We start from the raw sequence: 13127 nt of genomic DNA, 5'->3' as shown, positions 1-13127 counted from the left end.
GAAACCAGAAGAGGCCCTTAAGAAGAGGGGAGAAAACCCGGGCAGGCAGGGTTGAAACCAGGAATCAGGAAGCGGGCCATTAGCTATGCTAGTGTGGATAACCGCATTCGACTCACTCGTGAGGAGCAGGAAACTATCGAAGACCTTGTCGTCAGGCAGATGTCCAAGGAATGGACTGCGGAACTTGTGTTCATCGTGACACGCTTTCGACCAGGTCATATACTCGCGGACTGCGCGACGGAAGATACTGCAGAGTGGCTTGGGACCATAGTTCTTAAATTGCCAGGCTACGAAGGAGCCGAATTGTCAATATATGCTGGGCATGATATACCAGAAGCACACATGGTGACAGTTTCTCTCCCAAAAGCCGCAACAATAGAGACGGAAGATCTCATGGACCTAATAATTGCTCAGAATGAATACCTCCATACGCGATTATGGAGAGTCTTCAGCAGGAAGCATGTGGAGGGGAAGGGTGGGCTCCTCGGGGTAAATGACCGATCCCTGCAGGCAACCAAACGTCGGAGTTGCCATCTCAACTATCGATTTGGTAACATACCTGTGCACGTGCACAGGGAAAAGCCGAGGAAAGACACCTCGAAGGAGACACCGGGTGAAAAACATACCGAGGCCCCCGAAGAAGTCTCGAAAACGATAGAAGTAGAAAGGACTGGATCAGCCAGGGAAGTAGACCTGCTGCCCAGTGAAGAGCAGAAGCTGGAAGACCAAGACGTAGGAATTCTAGGGCTCAGGGTGAACCGCGACGCGAAGGAATGCGCCATGTCGGAGGAGGAGAGCGATACTCCGACAGTGAAAAATGACGGAGCCAATGGCTAGCGCTAAGATGGTCCAGATAAACCTCCACCATGAAAAGCTGCATCTGCGATAATTGCAAGAACGAATTCCAAGAAGAACATTGGAATATCAATGGCTCAGAAGCCCTGGGTGTACGGGGCAAGATTCGCGGTCTGTAAGGAAGCATGCAGGTAATTAGGGGCTCCTCATGTGAAAAATCGTGAGCTTGCATAATTCTTAAACGTAATTAAAATATATAAGTCTTTCGGAATTCCTAACCGGGGAGCTTGTGGCTATCAAAGTCTCATTGGAAGAACAGATGAGTACCTTCTTGAATTTATTCTTAGCAATACGTTAGAAGTATATAACTTAGGGAACACTACAACATTTGTAACTAGCGCTAAACAGGAGGTCCTAGACTGTAGGAAGTACTCTGAACGGGCTGGTCAGGAATTGGAGAGTGTCGGACGAGAGAGCAGCACGTGCTGACATACCCGATGTGACACTGGGATGCCCAAATAAAGAGAAATCCTTACCAAGTGGCGCGACTGACAATGCGGGGACGCAACTCCAATATCGTGTGGTGCCCCTGTTCCGAAAAAAAAGCCAGTCAGAATCACTAGTACTGAGTAGGCAGATTGGGTCACGAACCGAATAGAAGTGATATAGAAGAGGGAAGGCTCATCAGGAAATAAGCGGCAGCGGTGAAGCGTATACGTTTGACAAAGCTCCTCCAAAGGATCGTCACAGTAAAAGGGCAAAACGGGCTGATGGAATTGGAGGAACTACTGGACGGCATCTTTTTCTACATTCGAACGTGGAGGGCAGCGGAAAACGCTTAGAAAGCAGAAACAGCCGCACTTCCAGCTGAGAACACTGCTAGCACCCAACGGGCCGCAGACAGCCCACTGGGCAAAAAGTGGAAAGAGGGTGACGTGCTTGAAGGAGACTTTATTAAAGTAGTTTCCAGGGACCAAAAAAAAAGGCGAAGAAGGAAAAAGGAAACAACTTACTACGCCGCTAGGGACTTGCCTGTCCAAAGATAAGGAGGCCGCAAACCAAAGGACAGTAGCAGAAAAGACGAAGAAACGAAGAAGGACTAGACCATCGGCTCTGCTTATTAAGCCGATGGAAGATAAAACATTTGCGTGAAATCCACTACCGAAGGCAACAGAGCATAGGTGACTTCGATACGGAAAACGAGGGGTGGTGTCGAACCAGGCCCGAAGACGACTAGCAAGAGTACGTTCTGCGAAGCGGTGAAGGTGATATTGGGCGAGAAAGCTCTTATTTCTAACCTAGAGCCTGTGATCTCTAGGAATCCGAGAACTTGACTGACTCACAGAAAAGGTCGAAGTAGAAGAAGCCATAAAGAGAGAGGTAACCAATGCCAGTGGATAGGTATTACCTATGTAAATGCTCGAGGCCAAAAACTCGCCGTGGTGGAAGTCCCCGAGCAATATGCGTAGTAGTATGCAGGGTACGAATGTGGATAGTCCCCATTAAGTGCTACAGGTGTCTGGACTATGGACACACAACAGCAATTTGAAAGGGACTAGAAAGGAGGACAACATGCCGAGGATTCGGCAGGTATCTCACCAAGCGAAGACCTGCAATGAATACGAATGTTGCCTTTTCTGTAGGGATTGTGGCGTGTCTGGTGAGAGCATCGCACACACTACGGGCTGGGGACCGTGTGCAGTCTTTAGGGCGGAACTGGAAAGGTCTAGGGCGCGAATGGCATGATCCTCATTTTACAAATTAACATGCACCGGAGTGCAACCGCTCACCAGTTGCCAGCGCAGTTCGCTGCAGAGGCAAATGCTGATCTAATGCAAATCAGCTAGCAATACTGGAACAGGAGCCTTACTCCGTGGTATCTCGACTTATCAGGCACCGCTGCCGTCTGGGTTCCGGACAAAGTTCGACTTCGTGTTTTTGCCCAAGGGCGAGGGAAAGGGTTTTTCTGAATTAGGTGTTGTGGGATAACGTTTTTTAGCGTTGACCTGACGCCGTATAAAACAATGCCAGATTTTCCGCGCTGGCTTAATGCTCTGAAGAACGCCGTTTTGGGCACTGATGGGCAAACCCTGGTAGGTGGTGTTTTTAATGCTGGGGCCCCTGAATGTGCCCCAGCTAGACTCCAGAGGGAAACGGATTTTGAAATGGCGGTGACAATGGTGCTCTTAGTTTTAAATACTAGATCCACGCCAACGTTTCGGCGCCCAGGTTGTGAAGGAAGCATCCATGACATCACTTTTGTATCGGAATCTCTGGCACAATCGGTGGACCACAGCCGAGTCCTGGAAGACTGCTCGATCACTAGTACATCACGTTGGAAATGGTTGATGCTATTTGCCGGCGTGCACAAAGCCGACGCGTCGCGAGGGTGAGCATCGGGAAATTCATCGAAGCTCTTGGAGGAGGCAGCGCCTGGAGTTGGATGGCGCTTCGGGGGGTGGTAACGTCACAGCTAACACCATCGTAAATTCAGCGATGAACCTGACATCGACGGTGTGTGAGACTTCCATGCCCCGGAGGGGCCCCAGCCCCGACAAGTTTTGTATGTACTGGTGGACGGCAGAAATTGCTGACCTACGGAGGGAGTGTCATAAACTTCGCCGTTTGACAAAACATTTACACCCCAACGAGAAGGCCTGCACCTTAAAGGCACAATATAGATCAGCAAAAGGAGACTTCGCAGTGCGATAAATAAAAGCAAAACTCGCGGCTTGCGTACCTGGTCAACGAGGTAAATGAGGACCTGTGGGGACTTGGCTATAAGCTTGTTACCCGGAAATTCGGAGCTCTGCGGTAAGCCTTGCATACTAAGTACCGACCAGATGGACCGCATTGTACGGGACTTATTCCCCCGATATCCTGTACGGAATGATGTCAATAGCGCGGAAAGCGTCGAAGATTGCCCCCTTTTCACAATGGGAGAGCTCGAAAAAGCGGTTCTCACCATGAAAAACAAGAAGGCGCCAGAGCTTGATGGCATCCTGGCGGAAGTTTACAAACTGATGTTCCGCCAACGGCCAGATTTTCTGCTTGGGGCGTTCAACGCTCGCTTGGAGGAGGATATTTTTCCTTGTCGCTGGAAGGTGGCCAGACTCGTGCTGATCAGCAAGGGAAAAGGAGACCCGGAGCTCCCATCTGCATACCGAACGATATGTACGCTTGACACGGTCGAGAAAGTCTTCATCAGAAGTAGACTCACTGAAACGATCCGTGCTGCCGGAGACTTATTACCATTCGGGTTGAGAACAGGGAGCAGGGTACAGTGGTTGCTGTTATGGAGCTTGTTGATGAAGTTTATTGAGCCGAGCCGCGTCGATTTCAACGGATAGTGCTCCTCATAACACTTGATGTCCGGAATGCCTTCAATTCGCTAAGATGGACAGATATGCAAGGCACATTAGAAAACTCATTCCTTGTGCCAAGCTAGCTCTCGCGGATATTAAGGGATTTTCTGAGATACCGCTCCCTGCTCTATGAGACACTAGAGGGGCAGAGGATGATGTAAATCAAGTCCGGAATAGCACAGGTATCCATTCTAGGGCCAGAGCTCTGGAATGCTTCTGACGATAGTCTGCTCAGACTCGAAATGCCAGAAGAGTCGCGGCTGGTCGGTTATGCAGACGACATCGCGACACTTATTGCCGGGTGCACTGTTGAATAGGCGCAAAATAGACTCGGCATATTGATGCGACCGGTAAACGGATGGATGGCTGCTCATGGTTTCAGCTTTGCGTTAGAAAAAACCGAAGTAGTCATCCTGACCAGAAGGAAAATCCCGACCCTGCGTCCCATATCGATCGGCGAGTTGACTGTAGAGTCAAAACCAGCGGTTAAATAATTTGGTTTAATGCTCGACTGGAAGATGAGTTTCTATCGCACTGTCTCAGAACCGGCCGTGATAGTGATCGCGGTTGCCCTCCTTGCCAAGGAGCGTGAAGCTATCTACCGCCTTAAGGGTGAAAACTTAAGAGAGATGGTTGTCTGTGAAGAACGTCAACGCACCCTTACCGAGTGGCAACTCTCGTGGCAAAATGAACCAAGGGACAGATTATTTTCCGACCCAACGCGGACGACGGTAAACACACCTTTTTCTCTTGTGAAAGGTGGGCGCCTTTTGTCAGGAGCTTTACTCAGACACAGAGGAGCTCTCTCCAGACAACATTGCCAGAGAGATGCTAAAGAGCGCTGGCAGCTGGAGTCGTGTTGCGCATAATGTTCGGGCCCTTCTTATTCCGAAAAGATTGAACTCGACCGACGGAGGGACCGGATGGTAAGGGGCTCCCTAAACTAACGGCTCCCTTCCTTCCTTCCCCTTCCGTCGGTGAAAGGGATTCCCTGACTGGAAGGCTCCCAAAGCCGAGAGAATGGGAGGGTTCACCCGAAGTAATGTGTAAATCTAGAGTCGAGTCTTGAAAAGGAAAAAATCAACTTTAGCAAGAAGAAATCCGACGGTACCGGGAATTTCCATTCGAAGGAGAGGCAACTTAAAATAGATTGAAAAATATATTTTAATATGAATAAACGGATAATGAGCTCAGTGAATTTTGAAATAAAACGAAATCCGGAATATACTTTCAAAAATAATTTATTTCCAAGCGTTATGAGTCCTTTGCGACTTGTAGAGTTCATAATAAATTCCTGTCATTTCCAAGAGCTCTTTATGTGATCCATTCTCGACAATTCGTCCATCTTTTAAAACGTAAATTACGTCAGCATCCATAATGGTTGCCAGTCGATGGGCTATTGTTATACAGGTTCGACCTTTCTTAGCGAGATCCAGGGCTGCTTGTACGACCTAATGAAATTTTCGTTCAACAACGTGGAATAATGAAAGCATTATTACAAAGTATAATCTGATAATTTTTCGTTGCCTTATCAACTTAATTAAGATACCTTTTCACTTTCAATATCCAGAGCTGAGGTGGCTTCATCTAATAAAAGGATTTTCGGATTTCGAATTAGCGCCCGGGCGATAGCTATCCGTTGTTTTTGTCCACCGGAAAGCTGCGTACCCTTGTCTCCAACTTTTGTCTCGTACCCCTGCGGATATTAAAATATAAGTTTGTTGGCCGGGGAGCGTTTTTTTAATAAGTTTTGACGGTTTACGGTAGGGTTGCTTATCGAATTAATCTAATCTTACACCGTTTTCATTTATTCCATAATGGCAACCTTACAGAAAGCAATTTAATATGTTGCTGACCTCAGGCAAAGTTACTATGAAATTGTGAATATTTGCTTTTTTCGCTGCTTCAACGATTTCGTGGAATGAAGCCTTTCTCGTGTTATCCCCGTATGCAATATTGTCTGCTATGGTTCGATTGAACAGGGACGCCTCCTGCGATACAATTCCCATTTCGAGTCGTAAATTTCGTAGCGTCAAGGAGCGCACGTCCTCTTCGTCAACTGATACTTTCCCGCGGTTGGTATCGTAAAATCGCTGGAGCAATTGAATGCATGTCGACTTGCCACATCCTGACGGTCCTACAAGAGCAATATTTTGTCCTTGATTCACGTCTAGGTTTAAGTCATTCAAGATTTTTGCTTCGGGGTTGGTTGGATAGCTAAAATCTACGTCCTCGAATTTAACGTTCCCTTTTGACTTTTGTTTTGTATTTCGATAGGACTCTTCGGTGTCTACGATTTTTGGTTCTCGTTTCAATAGACCAAATATGTTTGCTGCTGCCAACAACCCCCGTTGAACATTTGGCGTGTATGCCATTTGGTTGGATACCATGACTGTTACCGTGCTCCAACATCGAGCAATTCTGAGAAAGAAATGAATTGAAAGGATTCATTCAATATTGTTTATATTCCATATTCATATTTCATATTTACGAGAAATTTATTGTTTGATACTTTTATGTAAGTTTGGTGAAAAAGAAGCGACCGGTTTATTGGTGACCAAAAATCTGAATTATAATAGGAACATGTGACTACCAAGGAACATTTCGCATTTAAGGATATCCAGGGAAAATCCTAAAATATAAGCTTCTACTTAGTGACGGACTGGACCACTTGGGAAGCAACTTACCTCCTCTTTGGTAGTTCACGGACTCCTCTTTCATCTGTCGTTACTTTCGGTCACGCTGCTCCCAGGGTAGAGGTGAGGCAGCGTCTGATGAGTTACCTCTGCCCTGGACGAAACCGTCAGTCAGCTTTTTCGTTCTTTTTTGAAAACTTGGGTTTAACTCAAAAACAAGTCGGGAAACCGGAAGCTAGACGCTTCAGGTATGAAAGGTTTTGTGTATTTCTTTTATAAAGAGATTTGAGTGTGCATTTGTCCCATTAGCATGTAGCACGTAAAATATGCATATATTATGTGAAAATATCCACTTTCAAGTGATATTGATATTCATAATTTTGAATTTGCAGAGGGGTGACAGTTTTGACATAGTATAACTTTGTTAGTAATAGTGCGATTTTCACCAAATTTGCAGAATCATGCTCTATACTGTAGCCTATATTGCTGCAAAATTTTATGATTCTAGGGAGAACTTAGTAGGGGGGGGGGGGCGGTTTTCCTGTCAATTACTAAAAATTATAGTAATGTACTATTATTCACTTTATTCGAATAGGTATCGGTATGGAGGGTATTTCGGAGCCTAGGCACCATATAGTGGCAGCGTCCTGATTTTTTTCAGATTTTTCGGTTTGGTAGTTTCTGAGAATGGGTTCGTTAAAAAATGACCACTTTCAACCCCCCGGCTCCCCACCTTTTCAACAAATGTTAAAACTAAGACCGGCTTCGAAAAGTACTAATCGAGACCTTTAATTTGATAATTTGATACCCCACATGACTATATTTGATGAAAAAAAAATTTACACCCCCCTTTTGCATGTATGGGGATTCTCCCTTAAATTCGTCGTAAAAGGATGTAACTCACTATATGCGTGAGCGTTCACAGTTCCCACCTTTCTACCAAATTTGGTGGCAGTCGCTATAACCGTCTCCGAGAAAAATGCGTATGACGGACAGACAGACAGCCTGTGAGGAGTGGCCAGATCTCCCATCAGGCGTGACCCCAGCTGGCGGATTGGGGCATACCTATTAATGTGTAAATATGTGTTCATGCACTTTTCTTTTCTGACTGTGCATGGGCTAGTGTTTGCTCATCTCTGGTGCGCGGACCAAAATGGCTATGGGAAGGATACCCAGGACATAAAACAACCCTGGAAGACGAGAGAAGGAGGAAACTTACGGTGCAGGGGCTCGGAACCCCAGTACCGGCGGTTTTTGGGAGTGAGCAAGCGGGCTCCCGGTCGTCGATATCCCTCGACCGCAGTGCCTCGGTGGTGGACAACTTGGCCACCTTGGCATATAATGCTACAAGTGATTTGGATCTGGAGAAAGAGGTATTCAAGCGAAGTACGACTTTACCGTGAACACCAATAACAAGACCAAACAAAGATGAACTAAAAGCAGCTTTTTGGACAACAAAAAACCTGACAATACCCACCGCACATGTTCAAAATGCTCGACAGCAGGAGGTGCTCCAGGAACAAGGAAGAGATCCATTCAAAAGAAGCTCATCAACTTTGAGATCTCCACCAATGCCAAAGACGATGAAGGATAAAGTACAGGCTAAAAGTGAAGGACCATGTAAAAGGAGTAACCCTGCCGGGACTTATAGGGAGCAGAGTCCCGATCCGGAGGAATTACCCTTCACCCAGCTTGGGGCAAAAATAGTTGAGCTGTCCGAGTTTATCAAGGACAAGCACAACGTGCACCAAGCCATAAAGAATATGGCGAGGGCTATTAGAGTCCTCTATAATAGATCACAGATGGAGGAAAAGAATAATAAGAACACGCCGAACCCCGCTGTGGCAACAGTATCACAAGCGACCCAAAGAGGAGTCCGCGGACTACAAAAGAGGAAGTAAGTTGCTTCCCAAGTGGTCCGGTCCGTCACTAAGTTGGTGCGGACTCAGGATTCCCAGGATCCTCAACAAAAATTTACTTAGGCCTGGTTTAGGTCTAGACTTATGACGGAGTTCACTTGAATATAATTCGTACCCATTACGCGTTTGCAATTATATTTAAGTGGAGCAATTTCCATCTGTGCTTACTTTCGGTCAGGCTGCTCCCAGGGCAGAGGTGAGGCAGCGTCTGATGAGCTGCCTCTGCCCTGGACGAAACCGTCAGCCGGCTTTTTCGTTCTTTTTTGATAAGCTTCTATTTGCCATCCTTTTCCTAAGGAATCATCGTTTAGTATTGCTTAGGGGATCAGATTTATTCCTAAATCCTGGTGACCTAGGGATCTAAGCCCTTCTCGCCCATGCCTCCGAATATAGTTCCTCTTAGATTATCCTAATTTAAAAAGGTTACCACCCCCACTGATTTAGGCATCTCCCTAATAAAGTTTCATGGACTTATCTTTCTCCTTGGAACCTTGGGCAATGGAAGAATGCATATTACGGACATTCAGAGGTACTGGGAGGATCAGGTGCAAACCTATACAAGTCTACTTCGTATTTCAGTCCACTCTTTGATGTAAATTGAATTTGTGGTAGGAAGGGGAGATATCTTTTTTATATTGTAGCCATATGAGTGACTTTGAACACTCAGACATTATGGATCCATTGTACTTGGCGTCCCCGTATAGAGTAATGTCTCAGATTCTTTAATGTTTTCGGAGAATTTCTGTTAGTGGTTGCGGTGCTTAGGAATGTGTGGAATTTTCGACGGAAGGTAATGATAATCTGGTAATCTTGGTGAGACTCACACTGGAGGCACCCGACGCTTCTGTCAGCGGTAGTCCGTGCAAGTGTAAGACTAACACATCACACTTTATTGTGCTCCGCATCAGGGCCAACACTCATACGTCCCGCGGGGATTAGTTCCGGTGTGCCGGGAGGTGACCAAATCAGCGAGAGATATTTCAATGAAATTGGTCCCTCTCATAGGAATGCGGACACGAAGGCGGGAAAGAAGAAGACGTATGCGCAAGCTGCAGCTTCAGTTCCGACTGCTGTCGTGGGGGTTTCCTCCAAGAATGGTAAAATGTAAGAGGAACAATTTACCATCCTCCAGGAATGCTTGTGGAAAAAAATTCTGGAGCCAGGAACAAAGCCAAGATTTAACAATCAAGGTGTTCGCAATGGGCTTCTCCTGTACTGATGAGGTTGCCTTAAAGTGGCTTCAGCAAGTGATCCCGGCTTTGAGTTCCGACGGTCGGCTCAAGTTCACTACTGTGAACACTGAGCTGCGCAGGACAGAAGGAACGCAGGGGCCATCGTCCGCACACTGGGTAAACAGAACTCGGGCATGGACTTCGAACACTGGAGGTTAAAGTTCATGAATGCCTGGAAGGACAAATCTACAAACGTGGAGGGTTTCAGCTTGGTATTTGAACTGGAACTAAACAAACTGAATGTGTTCAGGAGAAGTCACCATATGGCTCTTCACTTTTTCCTAGATAGATTGAAATTCAATTATATCAGGAAACTGTAGAGTGCAATCTCCATTTTTGGAGCGAAGTACAATGATGGTCTTCGACTCACACAATATAGAGCAAATTGCAGAATCTTCGGTGGGATCTCCCACAATGGAGCTGCGCGCGGAGGCTAGTGCATGCAGTGGTGCTACCCCCGTATGGGGGTTCGCACAGATGAAGGGACTACAGAGTGAATTCTATCCGCTAGTAACTTCTCCTACACTTTTTAAGGAACAGATGGAAAAAAAGTCAGAGACCTGAACGGAACTGACTTGATGCCAGTTCAAGTGGTCGAATCTTTGCAAACCGGACCCCGCAAACCAGTCAAGGTGTTAAGTGAAAGGCAGACGAATGCTGTACGGGATGATATAAGACTTTTCATGAGAGAGAAATCAAACACGAGGGGATCGAATCTCTGGCGTTACGATATGGGGGCATTTTCCATTACATATTAGACAAAGTTTATGTTGACAAACATAAAGATTGATCAAATTAACCTGCAGCATGTCAAAGCCTCCTCCGATCGAGACTGGGGAACTGCCCCTATATTTTTCTGGTGCAAGAGCCATGGGTTCGATGGATCAGTAAAGGGGACTAGAATCTTCTACGATGAAATATCTATAAGAGCTTGTGTCCTGATATCTAGATGATTAGAGGCAACCATACTAAGACAGTTCTGTTCGCAGGACTTAGTTACTGCCATCGTACAATATCAGATGAACGGTGAGAGGAAAAGCATCATAGTTGCTTCCGCTTATTTACCCTATGTAACCTCCATTGACGCAAGAACTAAGAGATCTTGTAGCGTATGCAGAATCAAGTAGTTTCGAACTCTTAATAGGTTGCGGTAGGAATGCTCAACAAAATCGTTGGGGTTTTACCAAATGTAATCCAAGAGGAGAGAAGCTATTTGATTTCATCACTTCAACTGGTCTCATGACTGCAAAAGTAGGCTGCCCCCCTACGTGACGACTAAGGAATCTTTTGGCGCTTGAAGATAAATTGGAAACTCTGAATTTCAAACTTTTAGAATGCCATGAAGAGGCTCTTCCTATATCCCGAGGCCAAAGCGGTAAAACAGTTTCTTGGTGGAACTGGGTAAGTGCGAAAAGTCAGGAAATCAATCAGGCGACTTCTGAAGCGTGCTTGTAAAAGCAATAACAACAAAGACTGGTTAAACTCCCGGAACTCATAGCGTGAATATAAGAGGCTCGTTAAGTGTTCGAAAGGAAACTCCTTTAGAGCGCACTGTGAGGAACTCGGAGGCGAAAGAAAGACTTCAAGTCTGTACGGGGTCCTTAAAAGGGATGAGTCGGCCAAGTTGGACTCTCTTAGAAAATCCGATGGTACTTTCAGGAGCTCCAGTTTGGAATCAGTAACAAGAAGTACACCATCTGGGAGAACGGGTGAGAGAAGTGGAAGGGGGAGAGTTGACGGTTCTTGCAATCCCTTCAATACGCAAATGTTGCAAGATAAATTAGAACATTGCGAAGACGGTTGTTTCCAAAGGTGGGAGGTGCCATACTACCCTTTGAACACTCCAAAACACCTGGCATGGATGGTGTCCACCCAGCAATACTAAAGGAAGGTATGGATCAGCTAGAACGATTGCTAGGAAATATTTTTCTAGTATGCCTTGTTTTGCGCTATATGCCTACCTCTTGGCAGCGCTATAAGCCTACCTCTTGGCAGCACGATAAGGTATTCTTAATACCGAAGCTTGGGAAAGATGAAGCTTTCAGATATATTAGCTTGATTTCATTCTTGCTGAAAGGCATGGAGAGAATGATTGAGCGCCACATTCATGGGTAAAATGAGGATGTTTATCAGCGTGGAGAGTCCTGTAAGTCTGTTCTTCAATCCTTGATTTCAAAGTTAGAGGATGCAATTCTAAAGGGTGAGTACGCCATGCGAGTGATCGCGGATATTGAAGGGGTGTTTGACTGTGCGCCTTTTCAATACTGTGGAACTACTTTGGGTACCTGGTCGCTGTGGCGTAGGAGGGAATGAAATCTCGGATGCTTTAGCAAAAGAAAGTTCAATCCCCCTCATGCCGGGACTGGAACCAGCAATTGGAATATCAGCAACATTGGCTAAGCCTGTCTTCAAACTTGGGAACAAGCTTCCCATAATTACAGTTGGCTGAGCCTTAATGCTGCTAAACATACCAAACTTTTTCTGTCAGAACCAAACAAACATACGACTTGCAGAAATAATGGTGGGCATTCTGACAGTACAGATTACTTGTCTCCGCATACATTACCAGATCCCTTACTTCTTGCGTTTGTGGATGTCACATAGAACCAGAGAATAAGTATAGAGAGGTAATACCCTTTTTCCTTTTGCCATTTACCTGAGATTGTTAGACGATCGCAATTAGTTGCTGGGCACTGAATTGTCCCAGTATGGTTACTTATAACAATCAGGAGACATGCCTACCTTCCTACCGAAAGGTCCGCTCCGTTGTGTCCATTTTCCCTGGACATTGGTGTACCTGGTAATTAACAACGGCCATGTCTTTATTCGAAAGAAATTTCGCCTTCTTACGCAGTTTTTGCCCTGCCGTCACCTAGAAGTCTTCCCAAGTTCTAGGTGTTCGTTTTCACATAGCGGTATTATACTAGCTGCGTTCGTGTTGTCAGCGTTTCTTTCTTCCGCTATTCCTGGTGGAGGTGGAATAGAAGGTTCTGGCAGGCAAGATTTAGCCTGTATTCCCCTTCCCTTTGTGGCTGAAGTTTGATTCTACCATGTCTTTCTCTTCCGTTTTCTGGAAGATTTAAGCAACAGCGCTATGGACAGACTGGCCGTTGTCAGTTTACCAGTTTCTGTCATTATGCGAATTGCTTTATACACCTTTCTGCTGACCGCGCCGTAGGC

The 13127-nt window shown here is 45.9% G+C and overlaps 1 protein-coding gene across 1 annotated transcript in view; it reads right to left on the bottom strand.

The window, feature by feature from the left end:
• Window positions 1-5401: 5401 nt before the first annotated feature.
• LOC119654131 (ATP-dependent translocase ABCB1-like) overlaps window positions 5402-13127 on the bottom strand; it is a 39457-nt gene continuing 31731 nt past the window's right edge. Inside the window, exons 19-21 of the mRNA XM_038059293.1 lie at window positions 6017-6581; window positions 5710-5856; window positions 5402-5611 (exon numbers count right to left, since the gene is read on the bottom strand). Of these exons, the coding sequence (XP_037915221.1) occupies window positions 5402-5611; window positions 5710-5856; window positions 6017-6581 (922 nt within the window). The remainder of the gene's footprint in view (window positions 5612-5709; window positions 5857-6016; window positions 6582-13127) is intronic.

This window comes from Hermetia illucens, chromosome 4 (assembly GCF_905115235.1).
Source record: "Hermetia illucens chromosome 4, iHerIll2.2.curated.20191125, whole genome shotgun sequence".
Classification (NCBI taxonomy): Eukaryota; Metazoa; Arthropoda; class Insecta; order Diptera; family Stratiomyidae; genus Hermetia; species Hermetia illucens.
This window is presented reverse-complemented; position numbering and strand designations above follow the sequence as displayed.